Source organism: Vollenhovia emeryi, unplaced genomic scaffold (assembly GCF_000949405.1).
Source record: "Vollenhovia emeryi isolate VEMERY1.0 unplaced genomic scaffold, V.emery_V1.0 DF939154.1, whole genome shotgun sequence".
NCBI lineage: Eukaryota > Metazoa > Arthropoda > Insecta > Hymenoptera > Formicidae > Vollenhovia > Vollenhovia emeryi.
In genome coordinates this window covers 72,403-82,837 of record NW_011967212.1, presented here as the reverse complement: position 1 = coordinate 82,837, position 10,435 = coordinate 72,403, and the positions used below count along the sequence as shown (strand labels likewise).

Genomic DNA, 10,435 nt, shown 5'->3' with positions numbered 1-10,435 from the left:
ACTTTACTGGCGTGCGAAAAACGCAGCACCAGTAATTTTCATTGCTACCAACTATACTGTTTTCACTGGCAGTAACTAAATCCATTTTCGAACACATCCCCTGCTGGCGACGCTAGCGACTCTTGGCGTGCTTCGCGTTGCTTTGCGTGCTACGTAACTGGGAGTACACGATCTAAACTTGTTTTTAAATAAATAAGATGTAATTGTATCCAGTTAGTTTTGAATTTGAAGATTTTCGTGAAATTTATTGCAAGAACTAGCCAGTTTTTGTGTTCATAAAGTTGTGTAAATGACAAGCAATGGTAATTTTAGGTTAATTAGCATTTAGATTAGGTTAGCAATTTCTCGTTCTCCAGTTAAGATAGTAAAAAAATGTCTTTATCTACCTCTGTCACGTTAAATACTCGTATATTCATTCTGTTTTAGATCACTAGTAAAAGAAGTAATTATATCAAAATGTCAGATCATCAGGATTACTGCAACAGTTTCATACACGGAGAATCTGATGATACCCAAAACGAGATCGAAGATTTTCCTGACAATGCAAGGAGTATTGAAGACAAAAATAGCGATGATTATCTTATTGAATTGTTTAGAGAGCGATCATTTTTGTATGATAAAAGTAATCCTGATTTCAAGAACACATTAATGAAACAAGATGCCTGGAACAAAATATCTCACACAATGATCGCGTCAAATTATGGTAAACATTTTTTATTTAAAGTTTTTATAGAATTATTTTCATTGTAATTCAGTATGTTTTTATTTTTACTTTTTCAAAACCTATCTTATTTCTTTCAACTAAAATATGCGTTTATATATATGTATATTTTTTTGTATTGCTATTATTTTATATTGCACTGAAGAAAACAAAGTTATGTTCGAAACATTCGCCTTAAATAAAATTAGTTTCTAATATTTTTCTATTTGTCAACCTTGCTCGTTAGTATTATTGGCCGTTTCCTGACGTTGATTTTTGAAAAATCTTTTTGAAAACAGGTGACTTTTATACACCAGAATATTGTCGCAAAAGGTGCACTTCATTAAGAGATCAATACAATCGTGAAAAAAAGAAGATTGAAAATCAATCTAAAAGTGGAAAGACTGCTTCAAATTCTAATGCTCGTCAATTCTTATTTTATTCTCAGTTGAAATTTCTAGACAAAGTTATCAAAAGACGAAGGTAAATTAATGCTAAATAAATTAATGAAATTGTAAATAAGTTAACAGTTTATTACATTAATTAACATACAACTTTTCTTTGTTTAACTATTACTTATAATTGTTATTTGTTTCAGGACTTATAATAGTGTCACAAGATCTGTATCAAATGCAACATTAGATAAGAAACTGGTAACATGTGATTTAGGAGATGTATCTGTTTGTTCTCCAGATAACACAGAAAGTCAACATAATAAATTTGAACGGACTGCTAATAAAATATTTGAAACGCCATCTTCTAAAGTAAAAAGAAGAAAAATGGACGAACATAAACAATTGGAGCAAATTTCTTTCAACGTGACCAACAGAATTAGAAATTCCATTACTTCTGAAAGTCCACTATCGCCAGTAGATAATGCATTTATGGAATTTATAAAAATGCAATTTGCTACGATTCCAGAACATGAAAAAAATATGAGACGAAAGATGATCTTAGATGCTGTATCTGCACCGTTGCCAAAAACGTAACCCTTTTGTACTGTATAATATTTTACATCTTTACTGAGTTAATGATAATTAATAATAAGTGAACTTGATCGTTTGTGAGTTTTAGCAAAATGACTGACTTATAATTTCAAGATATTTTGTTTTCGTATTTTTATTTTTAGTAACGCATAATACTGTTTGTCTCGAATCATAAATTTGTATATGACGTTTTAATATATACCTTAACTACAATGTGCTCTTTGCATCTATAGACATTCTATTTTCTAGCCCAAGTACGTTTAAAAAATTTCTGCAAGTTGATACGTTGTATAAACGCTACACATTGTACAGTGATAGACGGAATTGTTGCAATATACTTTTTTTTTTTTAATGAGTCTAGGAACGTGCATTTAGATCAGGCCATTTTACGTTTTAAAACCTCCGAGGAATATTTTACTTGATGGCCATTTCAAAATTATTTTGAAGTGTTTTCGATCTATTTCTCGAGTAAAATTTTCTCCAGAAAAAATGTTTTGGCGCGTAAACCTGAATCTAAATACGTGTTCCTAAACTCATTAAGAAAAAGTGTTACAACCATTCTGTCCATCACTGTACAATCGTATTTTATCGCCAAGTTTTTTTAAGCATATTGACTAAAAATAGAATGTTTTCTAATTACGAAAAGCATATTGTAGATCAGGCCTTAAACATGTATATGATAATAATGTGTTTACAATGATTAATCGTACATGTGTAAATGCAAGAAAGTAATAATTCTTTTGCACACAAGGCTAATATATGAATACTTTATAAATATCTAGAAATTACAAACCAGCCATTCTGCTAAGACCGAATACATATGGAGTGTTCTAGAAAGCTACCCTTTCATTGACCATGTTCTATAGAACATTCTAAAAAAATTCTTATGGAAAATAATGTGACTAATAGATTTGAATAGAAAGCACTTATATTGACTAATCAGCTTGCAGTAAGCTCATGCGCTCATGCAGGTGTGTAAATTGTACTGTTTTTCAAAATAATATTATTTTGAATTATATATATACAGAGGGTGTACTAAAACCCACCGGATATCCTTTTAATTATAGATTCTTTTGAAAATTTCAATACAAAAATTCTAATAAAAAAATGTGGCTTAATGTTTAAATGATAAGCGATTATATTTTACGAATGATAGCGACATGACAAGTGGTAAATGTGTTCCTATAAATGTCGCCCTTTTTAGCATAGTAATAACCTTCGTGGTAACTAGCCGAATGTCTACGCAGGTCTGTCACCTTCGGCAGTTCAGTAGCGACTGACTTTCGTCAACTGTTTTGGCTAAGATTCTAGCGATTGCATTAGAACATCTGTTTGGATGGTGTTCTTCATTACACATAAGGATTTTCGTTTTAGAATGTTTTACAGAATTTGTCAGTGAAAAGGTGTGTGTTTGAGATTTCTGGAACACCTTTATATAAATAACATAAGTAATAGAAATGCCTTGTACATACAGTTTAGATTTTGGTGCTTAATAATACCCAGACAACCAAATTCAGAACAGATTTTGTCAAATACTCACTACAAATTTTGTGGGCAGGAAGACTGCAGATTGCATACAGGAACTGTGATATATTTGACACGTTGCCAGCATATCAGCAGAAATTCAACAAAATCTGCTCGCATAACTGGACCTACTCAGTTTCTGCCAACAATCTGTTGATAGCGTATGTTTTACAGATTCTAATGCCAAAACAAAAGCCAAATGCAGAACACAAATGGCTATGGTTTTGGCGTGGGTTTCTGATGAATCTGATGGCAATCTGCTAACATTTTACTAACTGGGTACTTTGCGTATACATTTTTTTCCCAAAAATCCCTTAATTTTGCGCCGAGAAATCTCGGTCTTAAAACAGTCTGAAACTAAAGTCAAAATACTTAGTTTACATAATTAAGTTGATAATGAAGTTAATAATAATATTAACTGTAAAGAATTTATTGCAGAAAATATTTTAACCAGAACTGACATTTCTCAGTACATAGTTTATTTATTGTGTTGGAAAAAAGATAAGTACGCAAAATATTATTGGGCACCAAGATCCAGCTCGACCACTGGTCGGTATTTCTTGTATTATTAATGATAACTATTTTACTATTCGATTAACACAAGTATAACTTCATAATTTAGTTGTCTATTCTGTGATAAACTAGTTATATTTGAAGAGAATCCTAAAGTCATCTTTTTTATCGACACATTCTAATATAGTTTTTACTCTTGTAAATCTTTTTATTGGCTTTTATGCACAAAATAATACCGGGATAAGTTGCGGATGGTAGAACATCTTTATACTTAAAACACTCAGTTCAGAAGTTTAATAAAAAAGAAATTGAGTACTTTGCGTATACATCTTTTTCCCAACATAAGCTTTGCACCGAGAAATCTCCCCAAGGAGAAATGAAAAGTCAAGATGACGTTAATTTGATGTCATATTGACCAAAATATGACATAAATTTGGTCAATATGATATCAAATTGACATCATCTTGACTTTTCATTTTCCTTGGGTCGGTCTTGGAACATAGTCTGAAGCTAAAGTTAAACTACATAGTTCACATAATTAAATTGGTAATGAACTTAATAAAAATATTAACTGTAAAAAATTTATTGCAGAAAATATTTTAGCACTTTAAATTTTCAATTTTTTATTCGTGAGCAATTTGAAATTGATTTTGTAAAATTGCAAAATTCTTCCGCGCGATTAAAGTACGCATAAAAGCAAAGTCAGGGGTTCACGACTTTATATAAAAAACGAAGAGACATTAAAAATATCACCATGTGAATCTGTTATCTAACATAACCGCAATTATAAAGTGATAATGCTCGGCAACTTATCCTAATATTATTTTATGCATAAAAGCCAAAAAGAATTATAAACGCAAACACTATATTTGACTACGCAGTAAAAAAGATGGCTGATAGATCCTCTTAAAGATATAAGACAACATTTTATTTGTCAGATTATTTAATATAAATCTCGAAAAAAAATATTTTACTTTACACAGGCTTGGTTTTTCATTTGCTGGTTAACTGTTAACTAGTATTTAGTCGATATTCTGTCTCTTTTTAGATAGCAATATAAAAAGATAGAGAGTCGACTAACCTCTGTTTAACAGTTAATCAGAAAATGAAAAACTGGGCTCTCTATAATGATCTCAGACGTTTAAGTACGATATCATGTACAATAATAAATGTATAATAATGAATGTATGAATTAAAAATAAATTAACTTTGTAGTATTAATTTTTTCACAATATGTTAATTATATTTAGATATTCGTTTTTAACTAATTTGTTATTAATTTTTATTAATCTTTTTAAATTGTTAAAAAAAACATTTTAAGATAAATAAAGGTGAAATGCTAAGAGAGAGAGAGAGAGAGAGAGAGAGCGCAGTACGGATATCGAGATGTAACCTAAAATATAACCGCACATCGCACGAAGTTTGATAATACATAGTCTGAGTTTGCTGTTTATTGCAAAAATGGGTGGACGTGCAGCACCACTTTGCAATAACACCTCGACAAAGGGATACGCATCAAAATAATCAAAATCAATCACGTTAACCTGTCGTTTGTAAAACTATAAAAGTGGATTAAAATTGTCAATTCAAAATTCAGCGGGAAAATGAATAAACATGGCGAACCAATCAGAAGCTGGATACCGCGTGTCCAGACTCTGACTAGCGGGTCTCTAGTCGGGAACAATCTTCTTGCGCCTGCGCTCTTGCGCCGCGCCTTACGCCCTCTACTTCAGCCAAACGCGCTGTCTATATATATATTATACGTCTATGGTGCCGTTGGCTTTTTATAAGGTGCGAGCACATGTGTGTTGGAGTAGGTGGATTATTGCAAGTTTGATTTAAACCTTGTCTTTGATATTTTACAAAATTTATTGCGATTACAAAAATTGAATTGCGTGAGTACTTGAGTATTTGTAACGAGACATTATTCATAAAAATTTTATAACTATAAAGTTACGTTTATCTTTTTTGTTCTCTAGCGCAGCAATCGATGGTTAGATTAGGTTAGGTTATCACATTGTGACAGAATACCATACCTGAAAGAGTTGAAAATAACATATTAGAAGATTGATACGTGAATAGCACGAAATCAGGTTGTTTTGGTTATTTGGTCTTCGGTACGACAAATGGTACTGCTGTCGCGCGAAGCCGTTATACAAAATGGTTAAGGGAACGAAAAAGGACCTGTCCGAATCTGTACAGCAGAGAAAGAAGAAACAGCTAAATCCGTTTGAGGTGCACATCAATAGAGACAAGCAGAAAGTATTGGGTCGGAAGAGCAAGAATGATCGTGGACTTCCGGGAGTTTCAAGAGCCAAGGCTATCAATAGGCGTAAGCAGACCCTACTTGCGGAATATAAATTGCAAAATAAAGACAATGTCTTCCTGGACAAACGTATTGGCGAGCGGAATTATGCTATGAGCACGGAAGATAAGGCGATAGCGCGATTTGCCACGGAACGCATGAAGGCGTACAAAAAGGAAAGCATCTTCAATTTGAATGATGAAATATTGACGCACAGAGGGCAGACTCTGGAAGAGATTGAGAAATTCGACGATCCTAGGAGCGACGACGAGTTTAGCGACAACGAGAATGCTGGCGGCAGGCTGGATAGAGATTTTGTAGAGGAGGCCCACTTTGGCGGTGGCACGTTGTCAAAGGCGGACTCTGCATTGTCCAGGAAGGATTTAATTGACCAGCTCATCGCAGAGTCGAAGAAGCGGAAGGCGGAGAAGCAGAAGATCCGCGAGCAGACGATAGATCTCACAGAGAAGCTTGATTCCGAATGGAGGGACCTCTTGCCTCTCATGTCCACTTCCAAGGAGTCTACGGAGGGTACTGATGAAGCGAGAGCTGACACCTACGACATTGCTGTACGGCAATTGAAGTTCGAGGCCAGAGGTAATCCATCGGAGAAGTTGAAGTCGGAGGAAGACATTGTTCAAGAAGAGAAGGAGAAATTGGAGAGGCTCGAAGCTGATAGATTGGCAAGAATGAAAGGATTCATAGGCGACACTAGTAATCGTTATAAGCATAAATCTGCGGATGACCTCGAGGATGATTTTGTAATGGAAACCATCGAAGATAATGACGCTGAGTCAGCAGCTACTGACGCCGATAACGTTAATAATGAAGAAAGTAGCGACGAAGTTGATGAGGATCTTGACGAGGATCTTGACGAGGATCTCGACGACGAGCGGAAAGAAAGTCAATCATTTCCAGCGTGTGCTGATGAGGAAATGATTGAAAACGCAAAAGCGAGGAAGGATGTTGATAAAGAGGAAACAATATGTTCAGAATCATCTAATGCCAATGAGGCAGATTTAAGTGACAAAGATTCTAAGATTGAAAATTTGCATGACGCAGAGTCTGAGAGCGAGGATGATCTCTTGGACTTAAAAATGTCCGGATCGTCTAGTGGGGACGAAGGCGAAACGCAAGTTGCAGTTGCGAGGGAAAGTAAGAAACGTGTTACATTTACCAATGATGCAACGGAAGATGCCAAACAGGCGAATCAGTCGGATAAGATTTGTCCCAAGTCAATTTTGAAACAGAGTAGCACACGTGCACAAGAACCGTCCGACGAAAGTGAAAAGCAGCGGATCAGAAGCGATCTCCTGATGCGAAAAGAGATCATGGAAAAGGCACGAAAAGAATTACCTTACACATACAACGCTCCGGAGAGCTTCGAGGAGCTGGAAGAATTGTTAGGGCAATATAGCGCGGACTATCAATCGGTGATTGTAGATCGTATTATAAAATGTAATCATTGGACATTAGATGGTAGAAACAGAGAAAAGATGTCAACTTTATTTGTATATTTACTACAATATATAAACAACTGTGCCTCTGCGGAGAGTGCTGATGATTTAGTTAAATGTTTCCAAATCTTCGATAGGTATGAATGATTTATATTTGTTAACTGTAGTACACATAGAGGAAAGTCCCCTACTATGAGATAGTATTCTAATACGTATGTGGGATTTCTGTTTAGTTAATAGGCATCGTCAGTTGATTCCATCATGAATGTATTATCTTCGAAGCGAAATCTAGTGGAAAATTCATTGTTAGATTGTGCAGTCGCTGCGAAAAAAGATTTGTGATTGAATTTGGATGTTGAAAGCCTGCTATCTCATATTAGAAATTTATCTCATAATAGAGAACTTTTTTCTATGTATTACACTTGTGTAATAGTGCTTATTATTTAATTTTATTTCAGATTATGTCCTTACCTTTATGATCTTGCACATATGAATCCAGAGAATGCTAAAACCTGCATAAAGGAGGTGATCAAGGAGAAACATGATGAATTTGAGAAAAATAAGACGAGATATCCCGATATGGATACAGTAAGACTTATATTTTCAATAAACGCATTTTTTTTAGCAGATATTACACGTTTGTATATACAAGAGCACAAAAGAAATCTCGGTGTTTAGAAGTTGTGTGTAGATTCCTAAATGGGATAGATTTAAAATTAGAGGTCTATAATATATTCCAATTCTAAATTTCAATACAGATGTGCATAATATTTATGTGATATGTAATAAGTAAGAAGAGAGGAAAAGAGGGGGAGAGATATATAATACATATAGGATATACGTATGTGTGTGAATGTATGTGTATGTATATATATATTTTTATTTTTCAGCTTATATTCTTCAAACTTGTATCGTTGTTGTTCCCAACATCCGACTTTAGGCATCCTATTGTTACTCCTTGTTTAGTATTCATGTCACAAATATTATTGAAAGCTCGTATCAGGAATTACCGGAGCGATCTCTCAAAAGGTCTTTTCATATGTACCCTTATTTTAGAAGTGAGTATATCTAATTTCATTTGTGTTTTGTTAATGTAAAATCGAGGGAGTACAAACTTTTCTAATCGTCGTTTTAAATTACAGTATACAACGCTAAGCAAGCGATTTGCACCGTCCGTAATTAACTTTTTACGAGGTGTTATTTACACAGCAACACCCGCAGATTTAACGAAAAAAATTAAAATCATTCCACCATTCAAGACTACGTGTAAAGTTCTAGTGATCAGTAAAACTGAAAACACAGTTGACACAAATGACACACATATGTTGGCAAGTGATTTAATTCACGAGGAATTGGATGATAAATTTAAAATAAGAGCTTTATTGACTGCACTCAGGCTGCTTACGGAATTTAAAAATCAGTGTCAAGAATTGGAAGCAGCATATTCAATATTGGAGCCTGTTTTTCAATTACTAAAAATAAACAAGTACAAACGATATCCGTCAAACGTAAGAGATCATGTAAAGGAACTGCGTAAAGGACTTAAAGAACTACGAAATAAGAAATTGGAATACATTATGCTTGAGAAGAAAAAGCCGAAACCTTTAAAAACATACGAGCCCAAAATAATGACCATGTAACTATTATATGTATATTTATTCCTTTCTTTAACTTACAATTTTATGACTATAAATATGTGTTGTATATAAAAATTAAAAACCTGTTTACATATAAATATATAGATATAATATATACAACTTTTTTCAAATTATAATTTATTTTATATAATATATATTTATGTTATTAAAATATTTGTTATTTATAGCATAAAATGATGTACGTTATTATATCAAATATTGTCTCTTTGCAGATATGACGGAAAACGGCATAAATCCGTGTCGAAGGAAAAAGCGGAGAGAGAAAAATTACTGCACAAATATAAGAGAGAATTTAAGGGCGCAATTCGTGAAATAAGAAGAGATCGTGACTTCTTAGCCAAAGTACAAATTGGGCAGCAAATTAAGAGTGACGCCGAACGCAAGCGTAAAGTGAATGAGATTTTCGGCGACGCTGCTATGCAGCAAAGCGAGCTCAAGAAACTAAAGAGAAGATAAGTTGAGAAGAAGTGCGATACAAAATTTTAAGCATTGTAAATATATTCTTTAGTATACAATATACATATATTGTAAATATATCTTTTGGTATACAATATATACATATGTATATTGTAAACATACATTAGTTTTAAAGTAGTTTTACTTCTCACCTTTTTTTAACGATAAATTTTTGATCATCTTGTGTTCGCATTTTCTCTTAGAGAACATCAATGATTTTTAAGTTAAAAGCGATTTAACTTGAAAAAAATTAGAAAGATTGCGAATTCAATTAGGGAATCAAACGGATTATAAAATTATTTTTCACATGAACAAAAGGATATTTCTTTATAACGTACCAACAATTTATAAAATATATTCATTATTTTCATATTAAATACGATTTACCTCGATGGAAATCTGACTTTAATATTTTACAAGGATATACATATTTAATATTTAAGGACATCGCATCAAATAATGTTTTTCAAAGTTTCACTGAAGAAAAGTCCAAAACTCTTATTGGGAGACAAAAGGAAAGGCGCTATGCTACATCGACTCGACAATAGATATTATTTACAGTTTAACAGAATAACGTACTACCCGTGCTATATTTGTATATGTAATAATTTCAATATTTAATTTGTTTTAAATTAATAATTGTGTTTACAACCGTATGACAATGCTTGTCTCTATAAATTATCACTTTGTAATAGAGACATTCTTCTGGTTGCATATAAGCTGTACGATTTTTTATTAAAAGATGATTTTAATGTTACAATGAGAGAGAGAGAGAGAGATGTGAGGTAAGTTTATTTATTTCGCGCATGCGCGCTCCGACGCCTAGCATCAAAGGC

The 10,435-nt window shown here is 33.2% G+C and overlaps 2 protein-coding genes across 3 annotated transcripts; both read left to right on the top strand.

Moving 5' to 3' along the window:
• The first annotated feature begins 101 nt into the window (after positions 1-101).
• LOC105565222 lies at positions 102-2,084 on the top strand. Of its 2 annotated transcripts, none has more exons than XM_012018231.1 (4): positions 102-302; positions 427-703; positions 1,000-1,183; positions 1,299-2,084. In XM_012018231.1, exons 1-4 carry the CDS (start codon positions 300-302, stop codon positions 1,687-1,689), a joined length of 855 nt encoding a protein of 284 aa, XP_011873621.1. In that variant the 5' UTR covers positions 102-299; the 3' UTR covers positions 1,690-2,084. The 2 variants fall into 2 exon arrangements, with proteins under 2 accessions (XP_011873621.1, XP_011873622.1); XM_012018232.1 differs by having other exon boundaries at positions 102-333.
• Positions 2,085-5,480: 3,396 nt separating this feature from the next.
• On the top strand, positions 5,481-10,356 carry LOC105565217 (nucleolar protein 14 homolog). Its single transcript, XM_012018220.1, has 6 exons — positions 5,481-5,618; positions 5,703-7,622; positions 7,944-8,073; positions 8,376-8,543; positions 8,628-9,121; positions 9,356-10,356. The coding sequence occupies exons 2-6, from the start codon at positions 5,884-5,886 to the stop codon at positions 9,597-9,599; spliced, it is 2,775 nt and encodes a 924-aa protein (XP_011873610.1). The 5' UTR covers positions 5,481-5,618; positions 5,703-5,883; the 3' UTR covers positions 9,600-10,356.
• Positions 10,357-10,435: the final 79 nt, after the last annotated feature.